We start from the raw sequence: 12,347 nt of genomic DNA, 5'->3' as shown, positions 1-12,347 counted from the left end.
TGTGTACTGTTGGTGCGGGCACTGGATGGCAGTCTCCAGCACTGCGTGTGCCATTTCTATGGGCATTGTACGGCATTTTCCAGCACCGTGTGTACTGTCGGTGCGGGCACTGGATGGCATTCTCCAGCACCATGTGTACTTTTGGTGCGGGCGCTGGATGGCAGTCTCCAGCACGATGTGTACTGTTGGTGCGGGCACTGGATGGCATTCTCCAGCACCAGGGGTGACTGCAGAAGCGCCTAACGAGCATGATAAAGGCGTCCCGTCAGCCGAACACGCCCCTCTCCAGCAGCGGGGCTGACTCCAGAAGCGGCTAACGAGCGTGATAAAGGCGTCCGTTAGCCGGATCTGGAGAAAAATGGCCGACCCCAGCAGCAGGGCTGACTCCAGAAGCGGCTAACGAGCATGATAAAGGCGTCCGTTAGCCGGATCTGGAGAAAAATGGCCGACCCCGCCCCTCCAGCAGCAGGGCTGACTCCAGAAGCGGCTAACGAGCATGATAAAGGCGTCCGTTAGCCGGATCTGGAGAAAAATGGCCGACCCCGCCCCTCCAGCAGCAGGGCTGACTCCAGAAGCGGCTAACGAGCATGATAAAGGCGTCCGTTAGCCGGATCTGGAGAAAAATGGCCGACCCCGCCCCTCCAGCAGCAGGGCTGACTCCAGAAGCGGCTAACGAGCATGATAAAGGCGTCCGTTAGCCGGATCTGGAGAAAAAATGGCCGACCCCGCCCCTCTCCAGCAGCCAGGGCGGCTCCAGAAGCGGCTAACGAGCATGATAAAGGCGTCCGTTAGCCAGATGTGGAGAAACATGGCCGACCCGGCATTCTCCAGCACTATGTGTACTGTTGGTGCGGGCACTGGATGGCATTCTCCAGCACTGCGTGTGCCATTGCTATGGGCATTGGAAGGCATTCTCCAGCACCATGGGTACTGTTGGTGCGGGCACTGGATGGCATTCTCCAGCACCATGTGTACTTTTGGTGCGGGCACTGGATGGCAGTCTCCAGCACTATGTGTACTGTTGGTGCGGGCACTGGATGGCATTCTCCAGCACTACGTGTGCCATTGCTATGGGCATCGGAAGGCATTCTCCAGCACCATGGGTACTGTTGGTGCGGGCACTGGATGGCATTCTCCAGCACTATGTGTACTGTTGGTGCGGGCACTGGATGGCAGTCTCCAGCACTGCGTGTGCCATTTCTATGGGCATTGTACGGCATTTTCCAGCACTGTGTGTACTGTTGGTGCGGGCACTGGATGGCATTCTCCAGCACCATGGGTACTGTTGGTGCGGGCGCTGGATGGCATTCTCCAGCACCATGTGTACTTTTGGTGCGGGCACTGGATGGCAGTCTCCAGCACTATGTGTACTGTTGGTGCGGGCACTGGATGGCATTCTCCAGCACTGCGTGTGCCATTGCTATGGGCATCGGAAGGCATTCTCCAGCACCATGGGTACTGTTGGTGCGGGCACTGGATGGCATTCTCCAGCACTATGTGTACTGTTGGTGCGGGCACTGGATGGCAGTCTCCAGCACTGCGTGTGCCATTTCTATGGGCATTGTACGGCATTTTCCAGCACCGTGTGTACTGTCGGTGCGGGCACTGGATGGCATTCTCCAGCACCATGTGTACTTTTGGTGCGGGCGCTGGATGGCAGTCTCCAGCACGATGTGTACTGTTGGTGCGGGCACTGGATGGCATTCTCCAGCACCAGGGGTGACTGCAGAAGCGCCTAACGAGCATGATAAAGGCGTCCCGTCAGCCGAACACGCCCCTCTCCAGCAGCGGGGCTGACTCCAGAAGCGGCTAACGAGCGTGATAAAGGCGTCCGTTAGCCGGATCTGGAGAAAAATGGCCGACCCCAGCAGCAGGGCTGACTCCAGAAGCGGCTAACGAGCATGATAAAGGCGTCCGTTAGCCGGATCTGGAGAAAAATGGCCGACCCCGCCCCTCTCCAGCAGCGGGGCTGACTCCAGAAGCGGCTAACGAGCATGATAAAGGCGTCCGTTAGCCGGATCTGGAGAAAAATGGCCGACCCCGCCCCTCTCCAGCAGCGGGGCTGACTCCAGAAGCGGCTAACGAGCGTGATAAAGGCGTCCGTTAGCCGGATCTGGAGAAAAAATGGCCGACCCCGCCCCTCTCCAGCAGCCGGGGCGGCTCCAGAAGCGGCTAACGAGCATGATAAAGGCGTCCGTTAGCCAGATGTGGAGAAACATGGCCGACCCGGCATTCTCCAGCACTATGTGTACTGTTGGTGCGGGCACTGGATGGCATTCTCCAGCACTGCGTGTGCCATTGCTATGGGCATTGGAAGGCATTCTCCAGCACCATGGGTACTGTTGGTGCGGGCACTGGATGGCATTCTCCAGCACCATGTGTACTTTTGGTGCGGGCACTGGATGGCAGTCTCCAGCACTATGTGTACTGTTGGTGCGGGCACTGGATGGCATTCTCCAGCACTACGTGTGCCATTGCTATGGGCATTGGAAGGCATTCTCCAGCACCATGGGTACTGTTGGTGCGGGCACTGGATGGCATTCTCCAGCACTATGTGTACTGTTGGTGCGGGCACTGGATGGCAGTCTCCAGCACTGCGTGTGCCATTTCTATGGGCATTGTATGGCATTTTCCAGCACTGTGTGTACTGTTGGTGCGGGCACTGGATGGCATTCTCCAGCACCATGGGTACTGTTGGTGCGGGCGCTGGATGGCATTCTCCAGCACCATGTGTACTTTTGGTGCGGGCACTGGATGGCAGTCTCCAGCACTATGTGTACTGTTGGTGCGGGCACTGGATGGCATTCTCCAGCACTGCGTGTGCCATTGCTATGGGCATCGGAAGGCATTCTCCAGCACCATGGGTACTGTTGGTGCGGGCTCTGGATGGCATTCTCCAGCACTATGTGTACTGTTGGTGCGGGCACTGGATGGCAGTCTCCAGCACTGCGTGTGCCATTTCTATGGGCATTGTACGGCATTTTCCAGCACCGTGTGTACTGTTGGTGCGGGCACTGGATGGCATTCTCCAGCACCATGTGTACTTTTGGTGCGGGCGCTGGATGGCAGTCTCCAGCACTATGTGTACTGTTGGTGCGGGCACTGGATGGCATTCTCCAGCACCAGGGGTGACTGCAGAAGCGGCTAACGAGCATGATAAAGGCGTCCCGTCAGCCGAACACGCCCCTCTCCAGCAGCGGGGCTGACTCCAGATGCGGCTAACGAGCGTGATAAAGGCGTCCGTTAGCCGGATCTGGAGAAAAATGACCGACCCCGCCCCTCTCCAGCAGCAGGGGCGGCTCCAGAAGCGGCTAACGAGCATGATAAAGGCGTCCGTTAGCCGGATCTGGAGAAAATTGGCCGACCCCGCCCCTCCAGCAGCAGGGCTGACTCCAGAAGCGGCTAACGAGCATGATAAAGGTGTCCGTTAGCCGGATCTGGAGAAAAATGGCCGACCCCGCCCCTCTCCAGCAGCGGGGCTGACTCCAGAAGCGGCTAACGAGCATGATAAAGGCGTCCGTTAGCCGGATCTGGAGAAAAATGGCCGACCCCGCCCCTCTCCAGCAGCGGGGCTGACTCCAGAAGCGGCTAACGAGCATGATAAAGGCATCCGTTAGCCAGATGTGGAGAAACATGGCCGACCCGGCATTCTCCAGCACTATGTGTACTGTTGGTGCGGGCACTGGATGGCATTCTCCAGCACTGCGTGTGCCATTGCTATGGGCATTGGAAGGCATTCTCCAGCACCATGGGTACTGTTGGTGCGGGCACTGGATGGCATTCTCCAGCACCATGTGTACTTTTGGTGCGGGCACTGGATGGCAGTCTCCAGCACTATGTGTACTGTTGGTGCGGGCACTGGATGGCATTCTCCAGCACTACGTGTGCCATTGCTATGGGCATTGGAAGGCATTCTCCAGCACCATGGGTACTGTTGGTGCGGGCACTGGATGGCATTCTCCAGCACTATGTGTACTGTTGGTGCGGGCACTGGATGGCAGTCTCCAGCACTGCGTGTGCCATTTCTATGGGCATTGTACGGCATTTTCCAGCACTGTGTGTACTGTTGGTGCGGGCACTGGATGGCATTCTCCAGCACCATGGGTACTGTTGGTGCGGGCGCTGGATGGCATTCTCCAGCACCATGTGTACTTTTGGTGCGGGCACTGGATGGCAGTCTCCAGCACTATGTGTACTGTTGGTGCGGGCACTGGATGGCATTCTCCAGCACTGCGTGTGCCATTGCTATGGGCATCGGAAGGCATTCTCCAGCACCATGGGTACTGTTGGTGCGGGCTCTGGATGGCATTCTCCAGCACTATGTGTACTGTTGGTGCGGGCACTGGATGGCAGTCTCCAGCACTGCGTGTGCCATTTCTATGGGCATTGTACGGCATTTTCCAGCACCGTGTGTACTGTTGGTGCGGGCACTGGATGGCATTCTCCAGCACCATGTGTACTTTTGGTGCGGGCGCTGGATGGCAGTCTCCAGCACTATGTGTACTGTTGGTGCGGGCACTGGATGGCATTCTCCAGCACCAGGGGTGACTGCAGAAGCGGCTAACGAGCATGATAAAGGCGTCCCGTCAGCCGAACACGCCCCTCTCCAGCAGCGGGGCTGACTCCAGAAGCGGCTAACGAGCGTGATAAAGGCGTCCGTTAGCCGGATCTGGAGAAAAAATGGCCGACCCCGCCCCTCTCCAGCAGCCGGGGCGGCTCCAGAAGCGGCTAACGAGCATGATAAAGGCGTCCGTTAGCCAGATGTGGAGAAACATGGCCGACCCGGCATTCTCCAGCACTATGTGTACTGTTGGTGCGGGCACTGGATGGCATTCTCCAGCACTGCGTGTGCCATTGCTATGGGCATTGGAAGGCATTCTCCAGCACCATGGGTACTGTTGGTGCGGGCACTGGATGGCATTCTCCAGCACCATGTGTACTTTTGGTGCGGGCACTGGATGGCAGTCTCCAGCACTATGTGTACTGTTGGTGCGGGCACTGGATGGCATTCTCCAGCACTACGTGTGCCATTGCTATGGGCATTGGAAGGCATTCTCCAGCACCATGGGTACTGTTGGTGCGGGCACTGGATGGCATTCTCCAGCACTATGTGTACTGTTGGTGCGGGCACTGGATGGCAGTCTCCAGCACTGCGTGTGCCATTTCTATGGGCATTGTACGGCATTTTCCAGCACTGTGTGTACTGTTGGTGCGGGCACTGGATGGCATTCTCCAGCACCATGGGTACTGTTGGTGCGGGCGCTGGATGGCATTCTCCAGCACCACGTGTACTTTTGGTGCGGGCACTGGATGGCAGTCTCCAGCACTATGTGTACTGTTGGTGCGGGCACTGGATGGCAGTCTCCAGCACTGCGTGTGCCATTTCTATGGGCATTGTACGGCATTTTCCAGCACTGTGTGTACTGTTGGTGCGGGCACTGGATGGCATTCTCCAGCACCATGGGTACTGTTGGTGCGGGCGCTGGATGGCATTCTCCAGCACCATGTGTACTTTTGGTGCGGGCACTGGATGGCAGTCTCCAGCACTATGTGTACTGTTGGTGCGGGCACTGGATGGCATTCTCCAGCACTGCGTGTGCCATTGCTATGGGCATCGGAAGGCATTCTCCAGCACCATGGGTACTGTTGGTGCGGGCTCTGGATGGCATTCTCCAGCACTATGTGTACTGTTGGTGCGGGCACTGGATGGCAGTCTCCAGCACTGCGTGTGCCATTTCTATGGGCATTGTACGGCATTTTCCAGCACCGTGTGTACTGTTGGTGCGGGCACTGGATGGCATTCTCCAGCACCATGTGTACTTTTGGTGCGGGCGCTGGATGGCAGTCTCCAGCACTATGTGTACTGTTGGTGCGGGCACTGGATGGCATTCTCCAGCACCAGGGGTGACTGCAGAAGCGGCTAACGAGCATGATAAAGGCATCCCGTCAGCCGAACACGCCCCTCTCCAGCAGCGGGGCTGACTCCAGAAGCGGCTAACGAGCGTGATAAAGGCGTCCGTTAGCCGGATCTGGAGAAAAAATGGCCGACCCCGCCCCTCTCCAGCAGCCGGGGCGGCTCCAGAAGCGGCTAACGAGCATGATAAAGGCGTCCGTTAGCCAGATGTGGAGAAACATGGCCGACCCGGCATTCTCCAGCACTATGTGTACTGTTGGTGCGGGCACTGGATGGCATTCTCCAGCACTGCGTGTGCCATTGCTATGGGCATTGGAAGGCATTCTCCAGCACCATGGGTACTGTTGGTGCGGGCACTGGATGGCATTCTCCAGCACCATGTGTACTTTTGGTGCGGGCACTGGATGGCAGTCTCCAGCACTATGTGTACTGTTGGTGCGGGCACTGGATGGCATTCTCCAGCACTACGTGTGCCATTGCTATGGGCATTGGAAGGCATTCTCCAGCACCATGGGTACTGTTGGTGCGGGCACTGGATGGCATTCTCCAGCACTATGTGTACTGTTGGTGCGGGCACTGGATGGCAGTCTCCAGCACTGCGTGTGCCATTTCTATGGGCATTGTACGGCATTTTCCAGCACTGTGTGTACTGTTGGTGCGGGCACTGGATGGCATTCTCCAGCACCATGGGTACTGTTGGTGCGGGCGCTGGATGGCATTCTCCAGCACCACGTGTACTTTTGGTGCGGGCACTGGATGGCAGTCTCCAGCACTATGTGTACTGTTGGTGCGGGCACTGGATGGCATTCTCCAGCACTGCGTGTGCCATTGCTATGGGCATCGGAAGGCATTCTCCAGCACCATGGGTACTGTTGGTGCGGGCTCTGGATGGCATTCTCCAGCACTATGTGTACTGTTGGTGCGGGCACTGGATGGCAGTCTCCAGCACTGCGTGTGCCATTTCTATGGGCATTGTACGGCATTTTCCAGCACCGTGTGTACTGTCGGTGCGGGCACTGGATGGCATTCTCCAGCACCATGTGTACTTTTGGTGCGGGCGCTGGATGGCAGTCTCCAGCACTATGTGTACTGTTGGTGCGGGCACTGGATGGCATTCTCCAGCACCAGGGGTGACTGCAGAAGCGGCTAACGAGCATGATAAAGGCGTCCCGTCAGCCGAACACGCCCCTCTCCAGCAGCGGGGCTGACTCCAGAAGCGGCTAACGAGCATGATAAAGGCGTCCGTTAGCCGGATCTGGAGAAAAATGGCCGACCCCGCCCCTCTCCAGCAGCGGGGCTGACTCCAGAAGCGGCTAACGAGCGTGGTAAAGGCGTCCGTTAGCCGGATCTGGAGAAAAATGGCCGACCCCGCCCCTCTCCAGCAGCAGGGGTGGCTCCAGAAGCGGCTAACGAGCATGATAAAGGCGTCCGTTAGCCGGATCTGGAGAAAATTGGCCGACCCCGCCCCTCTCCAGCAGCAGGGGCGGCTCCAGAAGCGGCTAACGAGCATGATAAAGGCGTCCGTTAGCCGGATCTGGAGAAAAATGGCCGACCCCGCCCCTCTCCAGCAGCCGGGGCGGCTCCAGAAGCGGCTAACGAGCATGATAAAGGCGTCCGTTAGCCAGATGTGGAGAAACATGGCCGACCCGGCATTCTCCAGCACTATGTGTACTGTTGGTGCGGGCACTGGATGGCATTCTCCAGCACTGCGTGTGCCATTGCTATGGGCATTGGAAGGCATTCTCCAGCACCATGGGTACTGTTGGTGCGGGCACTGGATGGCATTCTCCAGCACTATGTGTACTGTTGGTGCGGGCACTGGATGGCAGTCTCCAGCACTGCGTGTGCCATTTCTATGGGCATTGTACGGCATTTTCCAGCACTGTGTGTACTGTTGGTGCGGGCACTGGATGGCATTCTCCAGCACCATGGGTACTGTTGGTGCGGGCACTGGATGGCATTCTCCAGCACCACGTGTACTTTTGGTGCGGGCACTGGATGGCAGTCTCCAGCACTATGTGTACTGTTGGTGCGGGCACTGGATGGCATTCTCCAGCACTGCGTGTGCCATTGCTATGGGCATCGGAAGGCATTCTCCAGCACCATGGGTACTGTTGGTGCGGGCACTGGATGGCAGTCTCCAGCACTGCGTGTGCCATTTCTATGGGCATTGTACGGCATTTTCCAGCACCGTGTGTACTGTTGGTGCGGGCACTGGATGGCATTCTCCAGCACCATGTGTACTTTTGGTGCGGGCGCTGGATGGCAGTCTCCAGCACTATGTGTACTGTTGGTGCGGGCACTGGATGGCATTCTCCAGCACCAGGGGTGACTGCAGAAGCGGCTAACGAGCATGATAAAGGCGTCCCGTCAGCCGAACACGCCCCTCTCCAGCAGCGGGGCTGACTCCAGAAGCGGCTAACGAGCATGATAAAGGCGTCCGTTAGCCGGATCTGGAGAAAAATGGCCGACCCCGCCCCTCCAGCAGCAGGGCTGACTCCAGAAGCGGCTAACGAGCATGATAAAGGCGTCCGTTAGCCGGATCTGGAGAAACATGGCCGACCCCGCCCCTCTCCAGCAGCCGGGGCTGACTCCAGAAGCGGCTAACGAGCGTGGTAAAGGCGTCCGTTAGCCGGATCTGGAGAAAAATGGCCGACCCCGCCCCTCTCCAGCAGTGGGGCTGACTCCAGAAGCGGCTAACGAGCGTGGTAAAGGCGTCCGTTAGCCGGATCTGGAGAAAAATGGCCGACCCCGCCCCTCTCCAGCAGCCGGGGTGGCTCCAGAAGCGGCTAACGAGCATGATAAAGGCGTCCGTTAGCCGGATCTGGAGAAACATGCCGACCCCGGCATTCTCCAGCACTATGTGTACTGTTGGTGCGGGCACTGGATGGCATTCTCCAGCACTATGTGTACTGTTGGTGCGGGCACTGGATGGCAGTCTCCAGCACTATGTGTACTGTTGGTGCGGGCACTGGATGGCAGTCTCCAGCACTATGTGTACTGTTGGTGCGGGCACTGGATGGCATTCTCCAGCACTGCGTGTGCCATTGCTATGGGCATTGGAAGGCATTCTCCAGCACCATGGGTACTGTTGGTGCGGGCACTGGATGGCATTCTCCAGCACTATGTGTACTGTTGGTGCGGGCATTGCATGGCAGTCTCCAGCACTGCGTGTGCCATTTCTATGGGCATTGTACGGCATTTTCCAGCACTATGTGTACTGTTGGTGCGGGCACTGGATGACATTCTCCAGCACCATGTGTACTTTTGGTGCGGGCACTGGATGGCATTCTCCAGCACTATGTGTACTGTTGGTGCGGGCACTGGATGGCAGTCTCCAGCACTATGTGTACTGTTGGTGCGGGCACTGGATGGCATTCTCCAGCACTGCGTGTGCCATTGCTATGGGCATTGGAAGGCATTCTCCAGCACCATGGGTACTGTTGGTGCGGGCACTGGATGGCATTCTCCAGCACTATGTGTACTGTTGGTGCGGGCACTGGATGGCAGTCTCCAGCACTGCGTGTGCCATTTCTATGGGCATTGTACGGCATTTTCCAGCACTGTGTGTACTGTTGATGCGGGCACTGGATGGCATTCTCCAGCACCATGTGTACTTTTGGTGCGGGCACTGGATGGCAGTCTCCAGCACCATGGGTACTGTTGGTGCGGGCACTGGATGGCATTCTCCAGCACCATGTGTACTGTTTGTGTGGGCACTGGAAGGCATTCTCCAGCACCATGTGTACTATTGTTGTGGGCACTGGATGGCATTCTCCAGCACTATGTTTACTATTGGTGTGGGCATTGGACAGCATTCTCCAGCACTATGTGTACTATTGGTGTGGGCATTGGATGGCATTCTCCAGCACCATGTGTACTATTGGTGTGGGCACTGGATGGCATTCTCCAGCACTACGTGTGCCACGTATATGGGCATTGGATGGCATTCTCCAGCACTATGTGTACTGTTGGCGTGGGCACTGGATGGCATTCTCCAGCACTATGTGTGCTATTTATATGGGCAGTGGATGGCATTCTCCATTTGTCCTCTTTGTTTGAGATACTGTTTAGCAGTATGTAGACATTGTATGACATCACTGAGAAAAGAGTGTTCTCTATGCAACTGACCAGAACATTACTGATGTCACCGCTCTGTAGGCAAAGTTTATGGAGCACCAGAATGACGGTCCATAGCCTTTGGTCATCTCAATCCCTTCATTATCTACGAGATCCGGTTATGTAGGTAAAGTAGCGGCTTTTCTTGGTACTGCAACTAAAAGCAATAAATAGGACTGAGCTGTAATGCTGGATACAGCTGTGATTATATGTTATATAGTCGTGTTACACTACCCTCACTTCTTGTAACCTACAAGTGTACAAAGATATTATACGGTCACCATGTGACAAGTGGGCCTGTGTGACTTCAAAATGCCAAGGCTGAATTTTAGTCTCAGTCCAGCCCTGCTGTCCATTCATAATAAGCACAGACAAGATAAAGATCCCCAACCAGTGGCGCAGCTTGAAACTCATGTGCCCAGATGCGAAAGCTCCAACGGGGCCCCCAAATAATTTGAATCTTTAATAGCAATAGTCTTTTTCCATGGGCCACAGGGCCCCCTAGGCTCCAGGGCCCGGTGCGATTGCAACCCCTGCACCTGTTGTAGTTACACCCCTGTCCCCAACTCACATCAGGAGTGCAAGATACCAGGTAGTTTCAGCTGCATCACATCTAATGTGGGATACTTAATTATATGTACCAAGTGTCCATCTGGGGGTCTGTATGTGGGGGAGACAGGGCAGAAACTGGGAATAAGAAGGGATTCTTACCACCACACAATAAGAGAAAAAAAAATGGCAATACCTGTGACAATACATTTTTGTCTCCTTGATCATAGCACAATGGACATGAAATTACTTCAAATCTCACAGAAGTCACTGGCACAGCAATGGGAAGTAAAATGGCCCCACAGTATGCAAATCTGTTCATGGCCAAACTTGAAAGCGACTTTTTGTCCTCATGTCCCATCAGGCCTCTGGCGTACTACCGCTACATTGATGACATTTTAATCATCTGGACGGAGTCTGAACCACAGCTAAAGTCGTTCCATGAACAGTTTAATCAATTTCATCCTACCATCAACTTGACACTCAACTACTCCTGCACTGAAATTAACTTTTTGGACACCATCATTAAGCTGCAGAACAATAAAATAGAGACATCCCTGTATCAGAAGCCAATCGACCGTCCAACATACCTTAAATGGGACAGTTTCCATCCAAAACACATAAAAAACTCCATTGTCTACAGCCAAGCCATCAGATACAATCGTATATGTTCCAACCCAATGGATAGAGATGAACACCTGGGTTGCCTCAGAAAGACCTTTTTGAATCAGGGCTACCATCCAAGAACAATTGAAAATCAGATTACAAGAGCCACCAGAATATCAAGGAATCACCTGCTACATTACAAAACTAAAGAAGAAAATAACCGGGTGCCTCTAGTGGTCACCTACAATCCAAATCTGGAGGCGCTAAGGGGAGCTGCACGGAAATTACAACCTTTACTGCAAAAAGATGCCCGCTTACAATCCATTTTTCCAGACCCCCCACTACTGTGTTTTAGGCAGCCCCCAAATCTAAGAAGCATCATTGTCAGAAGCTCCCTGTCCTCTCCAACAGCTGCAGGTACCTTTCCCTGCAATCAGAAAAAATGTAAAACCTGTCCATTTATAATGACCACGGGCAAGATAAAGATCCCCAATTCACATCAGGACTACAAGATACCAGGTACTTTCAGCTGCGTCACTTCTAATGTGGTGTACCTAATTATTTGTACTAAATGTCCAACTGGGGGCCTGTATGTGGGGGAGACAGGGCAGAAACTGAGAACAAGGACACCGTTCTCTCTTGGTTCTCCTCCTATCTCTCTGGCCGATCCTTCACTGTATGTTTTGCTGGTTCCTCCTCCTCTCACCTTCCCCTTACTGTTGGGGTTCCTCAAGGATCAGTCCTAGGCCCCCTCCTCTTCTCTTTGTATACTGCCCCTATTGGACAAACAATCAGTAGATTTGGTTTCCAGTACCATCTCTATGCTGACGACACCCAATTATATACCTCTTCTCCTGTTATCACGCCGACCTTTTTAGAAAACACCAGTGATTGTCTTACCGCTGTCTCTAACATCATGTCCTCCCTCTATCTGAAACTGAACCTGTCAAAAACTGAACTCCTCGTGTTCTCTCCCTCTACAAACCTACCTTTGCCCGACATTGCCATCTCTGTGTGCGGTTCCACCATTACTCCAAAGCAACATGCCCGCTGCCTTGGAGTCATCCTTGATTCCGAGCTTTCATTCACCCCCCACATCCGATCACTGGCTCGCTCTTCTTATCTGCATCTCAAAAACATTTCCAGAATTCGCCCTTTT

The 12,347-nt window shown here is 55.1% G+C and overlaps 1 protein-coding gene across 1 annotated transcript in view; it reads left to right on the top strand.

The window, feature by feature from the left end:
- LOC143773727 (uncharacterized) overlaps nucleotides 1-11,972 on the top strand; it is a 125,915-nt gene extending 113,943 nt beyond the window's left edge. The window contains exon 2 of the mRNA XM_077261090.1: nucleotides 10,813-11,972. Within this exon, the coding sequence (XP_077117205.1) occupies nucleotides 10,864-11,934 (1,071 nt within the window). The 5' untranslated portion in view covers nucleotides 10,813-10,863 and the 3' untranslated portion in view covers nucleotides 11,935-11,972. The remainder of the gene's footprint in view (nucleotides 1-10,812) is intronic.
- Nucleotides 11,973-12,347: the final 375 nt, after the last annotated feature.

Source organism: Ranitomeya variabilis, chromosome 5 (genome assembly GCF_051348905.1).
Source record: "Ranitomeya variabilis isolate aRanVar5 chromosome 5, aRanVar5.hap1, whole genome shotgun sequence".
Taxonomy (NCBI): Eukaryota; Metazoa; Chordata; class Amphibia; order Anura; family Dendrobatidae; genus Ranitomeya; species Ranitomeya variabilis.
This window is presented reverse-complemented; position numbering and strand designations above follow the sequence as displayed.